The sequence below is a fragment of the Glandiceps talaboti genome, chromosome 2 (genome assembly GCF_964340395.1).
Source record: "Glandiceps talaboti chromosome 2, keGlaTala1.1, whole genome shotgun sequence".
Classification (NCBI taxonomy): domain Eukaryota; kingdom Metazoa; phylum Hemichordata; class Enteropneusta; family Spengelidae; genus Glandiceps; species Glandiceps talaboti.
In genome coordinates this window covers 12492252-12509256 of record NC_135550.1, presented here as the reverse complement: position 1 = coordinate 12509256, position 17005 = coordinate 12492252, and the positions used below count along the sequence as shown (strand labels likewise).

At 37.5% G+C, this 17005-nt stretch overlaps 1 protein-coding gene across 1 annotated transcript; it reads left to right on the top strand.

Annotated features, from left to right (window-relative positions):
* Positions 1-6894: 6894 nt before the first annotated feature.
* Positions 6895-16775, top strand: LOC144444333 (visual pigment-like receptor peropsin). Its single transcript, XM_078133749.1, has 5 exons — positions 6895-7225; positions 11418-11612; positions 12014-12147; positions 12516-12773; positions 16482-16775. The coding sequence occupies exons 1-5, from the start codon at positions 6895-6897 to the stop codon at positions 16773-16775; spliced, it is 1212 nt and encodes a 403-aa protein (XP_077989875.1).
* Positions 16776-17005: the final 230 nt, after the last annotated feature.

Genomic DNA, 17005 nt, shown 5'->3' with positions numbered 1-17005 from the left:
AGCCACCCACGTCAAAGTGAAGTGAAATTGTGATTGGTTGGTGTGTGCAAACGAGTGTGTGAATCTTTTAGACGGCAGCTGGTTTAAGGATATTTCGGATGCTAATTATAGTGTTTACAATTTCTCAAGTAGTCTGTTTACTGGGCAGTCGTGTTACATCGTGAGCTCTTGTATCTCGAGTATCCATCGAGATACATGAGAGCTAACGATTTACAATGTAACACGACCATGCATCAACCAAGCTAAAACTCACGAAATGCTGAGTGAATTGGTTCTATATCTGAGAATATTCTTATTGGTTTAAGTTTATGAAGTAATAATACAGAATCGGAGAGATAATCTAATCCTTGTCATGTATATATGTATTGGTGCAACGGCGAGAAGTTTTTTGGCCAAACATCACTTCATCTGTGACAGTCCTTCAATCATTCTGATAATACCACTTATGCGACTTGTTTGTGTGATGTTTTGGTCAAAATGCGTGGAGGTCACTAAGACCTTGGTATTTTTCAATAATACTTGATAATAGCTGTTCCAAGGGATGTCGACATTGAGAAGTGTGCAATACTCCAGAACAGGGGAAAATACATAGCAAGCGTGACTCCTGCCAAAAGCAAGGTATTTTGAGTGAAACAAAGTATTAGTTATGTTTAAAAATGAGTTTTCCTTATTTGTATTAAGAATTCCTGCAAAAGTAACCATGCCCGTGGCAACTGCAAACTACATGCATAGTGATGTAAGGATTGACATGACTGGTAGATGCCAGTTAATTAATTTTAAAAAGATTTCATGATGAAAATGTGTGGCAACCACAACTTCACTATATAGCAACGCCATTAACAATGTGGTTTGGCTTTAAACAAGTCAACAATTACCATGGTAAATAAATACTCGAAGAAACATCTCTGAAACCCTCCAAAGCAACCATGATGATTACTCGTATCGAGAAAAGTAAATTATTCATTGAAATCAGTTCCAATTGATGAAATAATTATTACTTTAGAAACTGTAATGACAGGAACAATAAAAGACGTCATTCATTGTACAGTCTGATTAATTGTGACTGATTGGAGTGAACTCTCACGGTAATGAGGTCACTTGTTTTGCTGTATATAGTTTCCATAGATGATAATAACTTCAATACATGAGAGGGGTATTAGTGTATACTGCAAAAGTGCATCATTCTGCAGGTACGTGAAACTTTGTAAATAATTACCCAATAACCCCGTTGTCAGTTGTAAACGAGCAACAAAAATTTAACTTTTTCATTCAAAAATTCCGGGAATACCCATCCATCAGCTAGGCATGAGTATTTATTGAAGTATGAAGTATTGGGGAAACTCTTATTGCAGTTTTATTGACTCGGAGTTATTGTGTGCCGAAAACGCTACAGATAAATGTGTTGCTCACACGTTGAGTCTGACATTGTGATGTCAAGTTCCTACCGTAAATGAAGAAATCGCATGTTGATACATTGATTATATTGATTCTGCAGTATAAGATAAATATTTGAATTCAAATTTGAATGTAAAACAGATCCGACCGAAATAAGTTGTATTGACATGACTATAACTTTACAACATAAACTCTAAGGCATGCTAGATACTTTCTAGAAATGGCGAGTTGAACACCAGCTGCTAAACAAATTTAAACTTTGCATTAGTATAAGTATAAATAAATAGATACAATAGATCAATTTTTCAAGTTACATTAGAATGTATTGCAGGGAATGAGGTAGTGAACTGAATCACAATATATGTAACAATTAACTCCAATAAACATATTCGTAAACCAGCGTTTAGCCAAGACCTGGAGAAAGTTGGGCCTCCAGACCCCTTTCGCCTGAAAAAAAAGTGGGGCCATTTTCAGCAAAATTGGGGCCATGCTTAATTTAACTAGATGATGGTATATACATCAATGCATAATATATTTGCTTTATTGGAATAATTATGCATTTAAAAATACTTTCTCCTGACAGTATATTCAACTAAATCAAACAAGCACAAGATACAAGGCTGCATTTTATAGTGTTATTCAATGTCATTCTGTCCTAGTTGTCAGTTTATACTGTACAATTAGGGGACTGAACTCGTACATTCCAACAAAACTATTTTTAAATAGCATGACATTTTGTATGAATATTCCTGCAACTATAATTATGGTGACATTCAACCGCAACACATCAAGGAAATAATACACTATTGAACAGAAATCAAAGACTCAGTTGGACCAGCTGATCATGTAACAACAGTTACATGTAGTGTATTAATCAAGTAATGACAATAATTGTCTTGTAAGTGTAATAGACAGGTTTTGTCTTCAGATAAAGGAGCTTCCAAGTCCATGTATATATCGTCAAAAATAGAGAAATAGTTTTAAAATAATGACAACGTATTTTCAAACGTGAATATCTACAGACATGTTGCTATCAATTTAAAAATGATCATATGCCTACATCAAAAACGCTTGAGCTAAAGGACAATGACGTGTTTGATAGATTATTTTTTTAAAGGAAAATAAGTTCCCAAATATCTCAGTACGTGCCAAACGGACAGAAACAGTAAAACACATTGTTTTTTGTTTATTTTTGCAAAGAGAATGTCTCGGTAGACATTGTTTTACAGGCAGGTATGTATCTTTTATCTATGGAGAAGTCTACGTTTACACCACAGACAATGGAAAAAACAGATTAGAAAATCCTATTGTTTGATATGTTAATCGGTGGTCTACCAGTTCGATCATTACCCCTTGAAGTTGTACGGTGGAAGCATGGAAGTATAACTTATACTTATACTTCCATGGTGGAAGCGACTCTTGCGTCACAACGTTATACTTTTTGTTGTACCCACTTTTTTGGTCAGAAACGCAGATACTTCACGCGATGTACACGAGGGTCTTGTGTATATTTTATACCATAAAATAATATTGTAACAATGTTATGACATTTTAGCCTTCGATCAACAGAAACTGTTTTACTACGGCTAGACCCACTTGGCCAATCAGATGCCCGGATTTCAGGCGATTAGAGAGCTAGCTATAACCCACTCATTCTCAGCACTCAATTTGCATGCATCAAAACTACTCAAGACTTGGATACAATTTAACGACACTATTTATTCCCGCCCATATGACAAGCACTGTTTCCTTTGAACCATTTAAATTCAAATGAAAATATCATTTCTTGCAAGAACGTTCCAAACATACTGTATTAATGCGTAGCTGAAAATTTAAATTTTGATCCAAAGACTTCGCTTGAACCAATCACGTTGTAGGGGTATGTACTGCGCCTACACCCACAGCTATAGGGTATGTATCGTCAAGAAAACCCCTTGGTAGGGGGTTGGGTCATCTGAACTACCTTTGCCCCCCCCCCCCCCCCCAAGTATTATTCATTGTATTCAAAAGGTTTGACTAACTACGGCCAGTCTTCGGCGGTCTAAGATCTTACTTCAATCTTTGTTACTTGTATTTGCTTCAATCATAGACAAAATGTCTATGCTGCAATTAACTTTTTTCTTTCAACGACCTCGCCGCTAGTTAGTCTGTTGTCGTCATTCAATTGTTTGCTACTTAATGTTTCTAAAGACGTGAGAACGATCCGACAAGGCCACAAAGACGTAACAGTAGTCATTCTATAGGCTTGACATAGACACATGTTTGTCCATCATGGATTATGTCAATGGAGTGTGAATGATTACAACGAATAGAAAAAGCTATGACAGCTGTCTATCAATCGACTAAACTACGTCGACATGACATAAAAATTCATACAAACTCGGCATCGTTCGCAAAAACCCGAAACCATTGTAAATGGTCGGCAACGCATCTATCAGATAAAGTGAACAAATACTGATCTAGTTCTCTCTACCCATTCGCCTTGAAACGTAAACGGGTTGTACATGGTTTTGATGCGAAGTTGTGTATCAATCGACCAGATCGCGGTAAAACTTCAAGCAAACTTGCTTCAGAATAGGGCGACATCATGAAATTATAAACACGGCACGTGTCAGTGGTTTTCATCATTACTTGGTATAGTAACAGGAAATACTACGTAGTAAACTGAAAAAATACCGTAATTTGTTTTACGAATGTGGCCGTAATGTTTCGATCGTGGGAAAGCACTGTCTCAAAACTGCGTATTCTAACCCATAACCATTGTTTACCACATGGGGCGAAACGACCAAACCGCTGGGGCGAAACGACTAAGTAGGTACGAACTGGCAATGGGGCGAACTGGTTATGGGGTGAAACGACCAGACACCATCTGTAGGCTATGTGCGGAGATCACAGGGGAACAGTAGCTCAAAATTTTGCATTCGGCGGTTCGTATAGGAAAAAACAATCGGGAAGCTCCGGGATGTATTTAGTTTATATCTGATATTAAAGTGGCCATATTTATGAGGATTGTGTATTTGTTTTGAACTTTTAATTTATAAAACAAGTTTACCATGGCTTCCTACTTGAAAAAATCTGTGTGAAACAACAAATGCCAAGTCCTTGTTTGTAACTCAATACATTGCAAAAGATTACTAAATCACTAAATGTTTTAAAAATCTTTGTTATTGTACGTACAATAACAAACTTTTTACACATTTTTTTCCTTTTTTTTTTACACATTCTTTAGTTTTTGCAATGCAATGAGTACAAACACACACTCAGTCGATGTTGTTTCACATAGGAAGCCATGATAAAATTATTTTGTACCTTAAAAATAAAAAATAAATAACCCCCACCCCCACCCCCACCCCCACCCCCCCCCCACCCCTCAATCATCATCCATATATGGCCACTTTAACAGTGACGCTTTCTTTGGCCCTGCAGAGCACTTCAATCAAAGGTGTCTGCAGTAAATTGCTTGGACTTCCAATTACTTGCGCGCGTCAGCAAATGTTCTCAAATTAATTGTGGCCCCCTAATGAGATGTCATTTAATACATAAAAACTCGGACCATTATATTCTCTATAGTGGTCTGAAATAATAGTCACTGATTGCATTATAGTAGCTAGTGCGGACGCAACTTTCCCGTTTTGCTTTATCAAAATAAGCATACCATATATAGTACATTTCCACGCCCAGTTTGTCTCCGGTCACGAATTCATTGATTGGCATCTTCTTATATTTTTTTTGTTCAAAATATTAATTAGTTGCGTATCGGGTTTTGTTACTTTCTGTCATGTTGTCTGCGTCAATGTAGACTTGCTGTTCACACTCTAAGTCATCATCATCGTCACTGCCGGATAGATCATCATGCAGGTAGGCTAACCAATATAATAATCTCGTTTAAGATTCCAAGCATCGTAATATTGTATGCCCTACTCTAACCATTTACCATCCCTTCTTCGTTTGCGAACTAATTGCATTGCAGGATCGGAAATCACTCGATGTGGCGAGTGATAGCTAAACACTCTCCCGGAAGTGTTTGGCTTCCTTTAACACTGATTGTATCGATTACCATCATGGTAAATACAATCGGTGAACGATAAAGTGTTCTGTCGAGTTATATTTTCTGAAGCGAAAAGATGACATGGAGAAGTAAAGATTATTTTAGTTTGATTTTAGATTTAGTTTCAATTGTGCGATTCTAGTTATTTAAGAGTTTGTAATGATCGAAATCCTTTCATTCCAGGGCAATTTGTTGGTTAAATTTTATCGGGCAGTGTTTGAGAGTGTCTTGACTTTCTCATTCATTGTCTGGTATGGTAATAAATGTCACAATGGATGACAGGAAGCGACTCAATTGGGTCGTCAACCCTGCCAGTAAAATCATCGGATGCTGTCTCCCATCCCTTGACGATCTCTACAGGGCTCGAGTGTTGAAAAAATCTATGTCTATCGTCCGTGATGAGCACCACCCTGCAATGTAATTTGTTTCAATTGATGCGTTCTGCTGAACGGTATCGTTCAATCAAGTCTGGTTCTAATCGGTTTTTAAATAGTTTTTATCGTACAGCTGTTAGAACCTTTAACGAATCTAACCTAAATATCTCGAGAGTGCATCGATTTCGCCCCTCTTAACTTTTTACCCATGTAAATGTATTGTATGTTCGTTGTCGTTGGTTTTTGTTTTTGTTTATACTGCGTGCTTGTCTGTATTTCGCAAAACCAAGACGTATTTCATTGCATGTGCAGTAGCGTATATATATATATATATATATATATATATATATATATATATATATATATATATATATATATATATATATATATATATATATATGATAGATAAACATTATTATTATTATTATTATTATTATTATTATTACATGCTCTGAGAACACGCGATTCTTGGGTAATTCGTGACCTTGGACCGCAACACATTTCCTAAGTTAGTTTGTGTATGTATGTATGTATGTGTGTGTGGGGGGGGGGGAATCCTACTAAAAGTATGCATACTTAACTTGGAAGGCTTCGTTCCAGTAAATTCAATTTTCCACTGCTTTAAAATCTAGCAGCGGCCCTGTACTTCGATCCACAATGCCATATCTATGCATCACTCCATTAATGTTGCCTCAATGTCTTGTCCATGTAAAATCACCTCAATGTCGTAGTCATTTCATGTAAAGAGATGTATCTCCTCAGTGCATCACACTTCAATCAGTATATATTGTATACACACAATATAACAGTTATCGTGTGTAATGAGCGAATGGTATGGAGAGTAGCAAGAAACGATTAGATTGACCACAGTCTATAAAATAATCTATCGCTATATATCGCTATTAACATTGACTGTCAAACCACCTTATAGTTTTTGTTATCCTTCCCAGATCACATAACTTATTTGAATTGGTGTTCACACATCTACTGTCAAGTAAAAGTGACATTTGACGTACGCACGACACAATTCGAAATGTAGTGAACGGTTGCCAGGAAAACGAGAAGAGAGAGTCGATAATGGAAAGTCAGAACAGTAACCTAACACTGCCACCAAATCAGACTGGAAACAGCAACGTCAATTTTAGTCGAGGAGGTTACACAACGGTAGCGGTGTTTCTTGGAATTATTGGAGTTTTTGGAACATTCAATAATCTGCTTACTATAGTGGCGTGGGCGAAAAATAAATCTTTGCGTACTCCTATATCCATATTTCTTGTCAATCTCAACCTGGGTGACTTTTTCGTCTCAGTGTTTGCCACCCCGCTGACGTTTGCTGCCAACGTTACGGGTAGATGGTTGTATGGAGAGACCGCCTGTTCTTGTTATGCATTTCTGAATGCAGCCGCAGGTGAGTGGAGCATCAGTATACGAGTAATTATTGCATCCAGGGGAATGAAAGCAAGGCTTGGATCTTTGCTTCATTGTAGGAGTGATAAGAAGTCGGTTGTAGAGGTAAGGAACGAGTGGGACTTACGGCAAGGGTTCTGAGGAGAAAAATGGGACTGAGAAGTTTTAAGTAGCACCAAGGAATATCATTTCGACGGAAATATTTTTGCTTACCCCCCCCCCAGCTGTAAATGCTGTTTATTTCCTTAAGTCAAATTAATGGTAGCATAGCTCATATGAAAAATTGTTAGTATAGCCACGGAAGAATAATGGTATAGGTATGTTGAATCGTTGTTATCAGATATAAGGGTACGAGTAGAATTTACAGCGAGGGAGGGGAGTGAGGAGAGAATATCTTGGACAAAATATTTTCAGAAGATCACCCCACCACCTTCGCACTCTTAAATATACCCATCCCATGTGAATCCACGTGTTTTGTGCCCCCAACCACCCCCACCCCCGCGCCAATGCTCAACAGAGATTTTTATATGTACAATGTTATGTTCAATAGTACAGTAACCACCCACCCCCCATCCCCCACCCCATCCCCGCTGCACATATAAATAGTATGGTACACCAATTCACATAATGGACTTCAGAGTTTATAACAGAACAACTTCTGAAATACGAAGTAGTGACGAGTAAAGAACTTGAATTCTCATCCATTTAATCGTTTATGTAATTTCGGTGTCCCGAAAAAGTCGCACAAATTTTTTTTTCTTCACTTTTTTTCTTTCTCAGTATGATTGATAGATAAGCCCGTATGCAGTATGTGACATTGTTGAACACTTTCCCTCCATCACTGTCAATGCAAGGGTACGTATGAGGCAACAATTCTGGTGTCTATAACAATATTGAATAACATGAATAAAGACAACATGAAAATGTTCTTCTTTATAATTATTTCAGTATCTTGAATCGATAATTAATATCTAATTAAGCAATAACCCCCGCCGAAGGCGGGTATACACGAGATTTTGGTACAATTCGCGACATATAGCACGAGCCGAATGGCGAGTGCTATATGGAGCGAATTGTACCAAATTCGAGTGTATACCCGCCTTCGGCGGGAGTTATTGCTATTATATTCTATCAAAATGTGTGTCAATTTCTTCTAAATGTGATTCTGTGGTTATTTATATGCCCGAAAAGGCGAATTCGCAAGTACAGAAAAAGATCGTCGGTAATAGATCGTCGGGAACGAGCATATTTCAATGAGTGGATACGTTCATGTAGCCACACACTGCATGAACACAGCCATACACTGCATTGCAATGCATTGCATTGATAAATTACTTTATTTACATCATTAAATGCATAACGAAAACGCGTTGAAAACTAGCAACGAAGAAAACGGGGCAAGAGGTCAAAGAAAGTAACAATTTTGTTGGGATATTTACATAAGAACGATACAATCTTGTACACTGCTAAAAATAGATGTCTCGGCGTTGAATCGGAGAAAGCGCGAGACAGTAAATCAGAGACGCGACGCGACACAGTCTACTTTAATTTAATATGTAACAAATTGAACATTGGCCGTACCTGAAAATGTACAGTTTTGAAATAATCCTGACGCACCTTGACTGATGGTTAAAAGTTAAATCGGTGTTGCTCGATTCAACGCGTATAGTAACGAGAGTAGGACGCTGAGACGGCTCGTTGCATGGGGAGAACTTGTACCTTATCAGTGATGTTGAAGCCACTGATCGATCGTTGCTTTCGATCGCAAGGTCATCAGTGGAATTATTTGGACTACTGTAACCCAAACTATTGTACAGGATACCTGACACACCTTTACTCTGGGGAAGTGTTAACTTATTGGTATAAGAACGAACACATTCAGCTGGTATGTATTATTCATATGCTAGTTTAGGGGCCCATTTTACCATTGCCATAATTATAATTATATTATATCATGCTACTATGCGCCGTTCTGATTGGATAATAACTGTGGTAAAATCCCATTTTACCACGGCTGGCAATGGTAAAATGGGCCCCTAAACTAGCATATGAATAATACATACCAGCTGAATGTGTTCGTTCTTATACTGTACATTTTCAGGTACGGCCAATGTTCAATTTGTTACATATTAAATTAAAGTAGACTGTGTCGCGTCGCGTCTCTGATTTACTGTCTCGCGCTTTCTCCGATTCAACGCCGAGACATCTATTTTTAGCAGTGTACAAGATTGTATCGTTCTTATGTAAATATCCCAACAAAATTGTTACTTTCTTTGACCTCTTGCCCCGTTTTCTTCGTTGCTAGTTTTCAACGCGTTTTCGTTATGCATTTAATGATGTAAATAAAGTAATTTATCAATGCAATGCATTGCAATGCAGTGTATGGCTGTGTTCATGCAGTGTGTGGCTACATGAACGTATCCACTCATTGAAATATGCTCGTTCCCGACGATCTATTACCGACGATCTTTTTCTGTACTTGCGAATTCGCCTTTTCGGGCATATAAATAACCACAGAATCACATTTAGAAGAAATTGACACACATTTTGATAGAATATAATAGCAATAACTCCCGCCGAAGGCGGGTATACACTCGAATTTGGTACAATTCGCTCCATATAGCACTCGCCATTCGGCTCGTGCTATATGTCGCGAATTGTACCAAAATCTCGTGTATACCCGCCTTCGGCGGGGGTTATTGCTTAATTATACACAGAGAAATACATAATTAACTCATATCGAATCGCGTTGGAATATGTGACTTACGTGACGCGTGACGCTGCGCTGTGGCGTGTACCGATTGAATTGCGCCCCCAACGGTCATAGAATTTACTTCTCTGTCTTGTCATGGGATCGCGAGCTCGAATGATTCGAATCTTGGCAAACGTCCATGAAAGTACTGGAATTTGAAAATTCAACATCCACGAGCTCAGCATTTGCTCAATTTGCTCATTTGCTAAAAAAGAAACCACATCGCCCTCGTTCACGGACACTTTCTGTTTTGGGCAAACTTACGAGTATTTGTTTAATCAGTCAAATGATGTTACTTTTTCTCCTTCGTTCAAAGTGTATATTTTGAAGAGAAACAGATATGATGACTAATGTTTATTGAATATCTTTACGTAATTTTACGAAAATAATATAGACAGGAATCGACTGTGTGTTCGAGCCTAGCCCTGCCGCAACTCTTCGGCACCAAATATTGATTAAACCAAGATATTATCAATTGTGTTTTTGTTTATTTCCCTCGCAAAAGACGCAACGTTTGGCAATGTACTGCAACATGCGAAATATATATCTGTTCGTTCCCTAATTATTAGGGCAGCAGGTGGTATCAAGCTTCGAGAGAAAATTCATGGGTCACATGTTCGATTTGAAGCGTCCTGATTGGTTTATTCGATGCCGTGTCCTACCCCTCTGTATTCATGGTATTAGAAGTTTAAGCAAGGAATACGTTTGAGCTCGAGCACGCCAAGCAGCGGAGCACGTCAGCTGTCGCGAGCGCACTGCAGCCTCGATTTTGCACCATGTCTATCCGTATACTTTCTTTTTTCTTTATTCTTTTTTGGAGTCTTCCATATTTATATAAACTTTTTTTCTGCGATTATTAGAAAAAAATGTTTCATTTTTTTAAAAGACCAGAAAGTGTACAAGTACATACATATAATATTTTCGAGTTTCATCAGAAATGTTGCCTCATATGCCCCTGCGTCTATGACGCAAGTTCAGTTACTGTCAATAAAAGTGATGACTGACAGTGATAAACGACCAATCCTGAGGTTTATTAAAGTTGGTTCAATGAACCATGCACAAATCAAGAGTAAAATATTTAAACCCCTCACTTTCTGACCGTCAAAATTTTCAACGTCCCATCTTCTGAGCACCTTAAAATCTTTTCGTGCCCCCCCCCCTGTAAATTCTGTTCGTTCCCTAAGTAAAATAGATGGAAACAGAGCTGATTTGAATCAGAGGTAGAAAAGTGGACACAATCACAAGTCCAGTCAGCATATACGTGTATGGTTATGTTGTTACATTTTGTAGGGACTGTCCTGATATCATACGATCCTCTCCGGAATGGTGTTCCCCTCGTTACAATCGCATTCCACCTGTTTGTATGTTAGAACCTTTTAATTCATGTAATTTAATTACCAACGAATACTTACAATGTGTATTCCTTTAATGCTTGGTCTAGGTGTGAATTCCATATTCACATTGGCCGTTCTATCTGTTGAGAGATATTTGGTGATACGGTGCCCTCTAACGACAAGAAAGATAACTCGTCGATTGGCACTAGTACACGTCAGTTTGATCTGGGTGATGACGCTAATAACAACAACGCCGCCGTTCTTTGGATGGGGTCGATACACACCAGAAGGACCCGGTACATGTAAGTGGGATCCTTCGTTCGCCATCAGGGTTTATAGTATACGTACAGTACGTTACGTGCATTAACAGTAGAAGAACCATTTACTTCGATTTGCCATCACCTTAACTTTTTTGATCACCGGTACTTTAATGTCATTTTATTTTTGTACGCTGAGAAACAACTTTTGACAAGAGATAGAATGCACATTATTTATTATCAAAGAAAAACAATATGTAAAAAAATACGTTCATTTCAAAGTGTCATTTTTACGTCTGAACAGCGCCACCAGCGTCAGCGTCGATGTAGCATGAATAACTTACAGATAAATTCATAGAAAGGAGAAGATTTACTAGTAGTGGTATTCTATATGTTCTATTGACGCAGTTAATTTTTAATTCCCTTTCTTTCTTTCTTTTTTATAGCATGTTCCGTTAACTGGGAGTCCGGTAAACCAAGTGATGTATCATATATACTATTTCTGTTTACTGTGGTTTTATTTATTCCTCTTGTCATCATGGTGTTCTGCTATTGGAACGTTGCCTATGTGGTATACAAGGTAAGACAACCTATTGTTGCAGTCTAACGCTGGCGTAGGTATTTTTTCCACTAAAACAAATTGTCATGCAAGGGAAATGAATGAGCCATGCTAGCTACACTGGTCTATACAATATCTAAACAAAACGAGGTGCACACAGTTCTAGTAATTTTGGTAGAACCCATACCCTGTGATAATCTTAATTGAGACAAAAAGCTAGTTCAATCACAGATAACGATTTCGCGTGTTTTGTTTTGAAAAAGAAATTCGGTGCTTTTATAGAAAACACAATAATCCCAAAAACTTGGGAATGTTAAGGTAACCAATATAGAACAATATAGTCATCGACTGCTATTTGTTATAAAGTCTTGTATATTGTCGTGTTTCAGTCGAGCAAACGTGTCGCCGATTTCACTACAGTGACTCGTCATACCAATCTAGCCAAAAAAGAAACGAAGGTTGCTGTGATGGTTGTACTCATGGTGGCGTGCTTCGTAATATGCTGGGGACCTTATGCTGTGCTGTCATTATACGTTGCTTTTGGCAATGCTGAGAAAGTGACTACGACAATGGCATTCATCCCGTCAATAGTTGCAAAGTCAAGCACAGTCTACAATCCTATAATCTATTTCGCTCTGAATAAAAAGGTCAGTATTGCGCATAGGTCGAAGTTCAAATCAACATCATCGTGGATGATTTTTTCCGCCCTTTCCAGCACATAGTAGCAGTGTCTGTTTCTGAGGCCAACGCTTGTCTGTTTGCGAAGGCGACGCTAAATTTGACTGTATACTTACATATTATTCGTTTGAAGAATTGCATAACGAAATAACAATGTTTGTTTCCCATTGTTGTGACAAAAACGGTGCTTCGGGGGGATATTTTTATACTGCGCACCGGGTAATAAATAGTTGTCATTCACAGGAACTTTCTATTCACCGTGTCCAGCCTGCCAAGTGACATACAAACCTTACCACCAACGAAATTACATAAATTATACAAATTTGCATAAACTAGTAAAATTCAAAACGGCCACCATCGCAATTAGAATTCCATATTCCAAGTAGATTATTGTTTATATTGAGACTTTTTTTTTTAATATCACATCTTAATCTAATTTTACTGTCATTGGTAATCACACTTTACAATTAATATAATCCGTATTATCCACATCTGGTACCTTTAGCAAGCTTTATAATAATTATATCATCAATATTTCTAACATTCTTGCTGCAATGTATGTATGTAAGTATGTATGTATGTATGAATGTATATGTATGTATGTATGTATGTATGTATGTATGTATGTATGTATGGACATGTAAGTTTACCATATATGTACTCTGGGAGTGTTATTGCTGATGAACCTCATACATTGGTCAAATATTCACTCAAAGATGAGTTATTAAGGATTAATAATGGTGAAGTATTGTCAAATTAGTGTAAAGTATGTTTTGTTAAAGGGATGTAGATTTAGATATTCTAAATAGTCATATTTTTCATCAGTCAGCTCTACAATGGATGTTAGTTATACGAAATATACGAAATATGAGATTATTCACGAGTGACTGTGGTCATTTTATGTCATAATTTATGTGAATTTATGCAAATAATCAATAGCGCTGTTTGGATAAAATCAATAAGTAGGCCATCCCTACTCAAGCATATGCTTTTTTTTAAATATTAGGAGTGTGTCTATACTCACAATGCCACCGTACCTGACTATGATTTTAGTAATAGCAATGCAAGAAGTGGCAGCATGGGTTGGATTACAATGTATTCTGGATGTCAACGTAGTCTCTAAACCACGTCTGGTTAAAGTCCCTCAATCAGCACAAACATTTGTTTATCCAATCAGTGAACCCCAAACGTTATAGTGATGTAAACAGTGTATAAGTAACTTCCTAAGCTGATAAATATACCGTATTTGGACATTACATAACTACCCCAATATAATAAACACTAACTTTACGAGGGACTGTGTTATTGGTTACAATTTTGTGATTGATTAAAAAAAGATATGATGTTATATGTGTGGGTGGGTAGCTGTGGATGAAGTTTAGATTGCATCTCAGGCATCTCAGGACTTCTAGAGTAACGACTTTGACTATACGTGAGTGGATGTGTAAATCGTAACTATTCCGTATAGGGACTAGACTAGGGTTGGACCACTACAAGTCTAATAAATAAAAAGTCCCAACGCGTAAAAGAGTCTCAAAACTGTGATACTTCAAAAATGAATTTGAACGGCAGAGAGAAGGCATTGTTACATTCCTCTATATCTCGATGTATATGTCATAGCAAACATATATATATATATATATATATATATATATATATATATATATATATATATATATATATATATATATATATATATATATATATATATATATATATACATATAATTTCATTCTTCTTTCGCCAAGTAGAGTGCTCGATCACCTTGGAGAGCTATCATACATAAAAATGAAAGAAGACGAGTCTGATATTACATAGTGGAATTACACTACGGACCGTTTCACCCGAAGGATCGTCAGGTGTAATAGTGTGGTTTAATAGTATTCGTTAGCTATACATCCTGCGTTATGTACATAACTTGTGTGTGTTCACTGATGGCTGTGTGTACACAAAAAGATTAACAACAAAGGTTACGTATTATTAAGTAAGAACTTGTTAGCGTGCCGGCATTTACTGATTAATTCAGTTCTGCTGTTCAAGTTCGTTGATTTGTCGGCAGTTATAATAAAATATTTTTCCCAGAGGCATAGTTGACATCGTTTGGTAACGTTAGAGTATGAGGAAGCCTGCTTGAGAACTGACCAGTGTACGTCGTAATTAATGTTGCTGTCTTTTAGGTGCCAAATGTATTTACTGAGTGCAGTGTCTTTCTTCTTGTGATCAAGTTTAAATGAAGACTTGTGGTTGTTAAACCTGCTTTTGAATTCTGTGTCACTAACGCCTATGTATGATTTGTGATCTTGGTTAGTGGTGACTGTTGCTTTGTAAACAACGCTTTTTATGAGGCATTTTCCTGCGAGAGGGCACTCCTTTGGTTTTCTGCAGTTACAGGTATTTTGTTGTGTTTGCTTAGCTTTTGAAAGTATGGCTTTATTATGACCGCTGATTAATTTACCCATGTTGTCCATGCAACTATAGCTCACTTTGGTATTATTACGGTTGAAGATTTTATGCAGTACACTGGATATAGGGAAATGCTTGTCGATGAGGTTGAGAAATTTTCTACCGATGTTTGTTGAAACGTGTTTACTGTAAGGTGGGTTGAACCAAGTTATATTACGGCTGCGATTCCGCTTGCGTTGAGTGTGTCTTGTTTGGTCAAATTTGAGGGTGTGATTATATCCTGCTTCATTGAGTGCATCTTGGTAGGATGATGTAGTGGCGTCGAATAGTTGTTCATCACTGGAAATGTTGGATAGTCGTTGGTTTACCGAGCTGGGTATGGTCTTAATTATGGCTTTAGGATGGTTTGATTTCTTGTTGACGTAGTGGGTGGTGTTATTTGGTTTTGTGTACGGTCGGTATGACTCGTCACGCAAGTTGAAAGTGACATCAAGGAAGTTGACAATTTTGATACCTTGGTCGGTGGTGATTCTAAGGCCGAGTTTCTTAAATTCTGAAGTTAGCTGCTTGGCTACTTTGTTGGCTTTCGATGGTGAATGGTTACGGAGTACAGCTAGGCCATCATCCCTGTATAATCCTACCTCATTATCAAACATATGTTTGACTTTACTAAGTAAGTAGGTGCCTATAAGTTCGCAAGTTTCTGCTCCGTCATAGCAGCCCATAGTAATATCAAATAGGTAGGGCGGGTTAGACTTGTGCCATGGTGAATCATCGTGGAAAAGTAGGGTTTTCTTTGTATGCATAATTATTTCCTTTTCTTCGTTCTTGATATCTGTAAAATTTGATGCGAAGTCAAGTGCTTCATGTAGAAGTTTCTGGGTGATTGATGGGTAGAATTCAACTACATCAAACGTGAGGAAAGAGCATGATTGCTTATTGGTAATAGATGTGAACCATTCAATGACAGAATTAGTGTTTTTCCATTGATAGGTATTAGTTGGGGTATATATATATACCCCAACATATGTCTAATCCCACCAGGTACATGTACGTGCACATATCGCGTATCACAATAGATTTTTACTTCAGGAACTTGTGCTTTTATACGCATCACCGGCATAACACTGCGAGCTACGTTCAGCTCAGTTCTTTTTGATATATAATCATATGAATGCATTACAAACCTACCGTTGATTATATACTAAATTTCTAAATGAGACGAGTGAAGACTGTTCATCATTTTTTTCTTGTTTATTTTTTCCTTTTTGCAGTTTCGCGAAGCCATTATTGTCATCCTGAAATGTGGAAAACGGTCATCACAAGTGTCACCGCAAGTCAACAACGCAAAGGAAGCGTCTAGCCGGATCAGTACGGTTCAGAGTGAAAACCACGTATATAGGAGTGCCCTCAACGTTGCCGTTGCTATTCCACCACCACAACGCTGTTCTAAGACGCAGGGCTGGAGAATGAATACAGTAGCCACAAACAAAATTAACATAACGCGTACATTTCGCAGGAAAGCTAATGAAACTGTTCCGGGCCTTAGAGTAGAATTCGTTTGCTAAATTTTTCAGATTTATTACAAAAATAGGAAGTAAACGTATCAATATGGATGTATTATTTATTACAATGGAAATCAGTTGAGTAGGAACAAGATATCGTCTGCTTCAACAATAATTTTGCTAATATATTCAGATTACTTCCTTGTTATTGTCTAGATCTGGTATGATATTTACGACCACTTCGGCATTGTCTTTGCGTGAGCTACTGTTATCTGGGCAGATCGTCGCCAAAT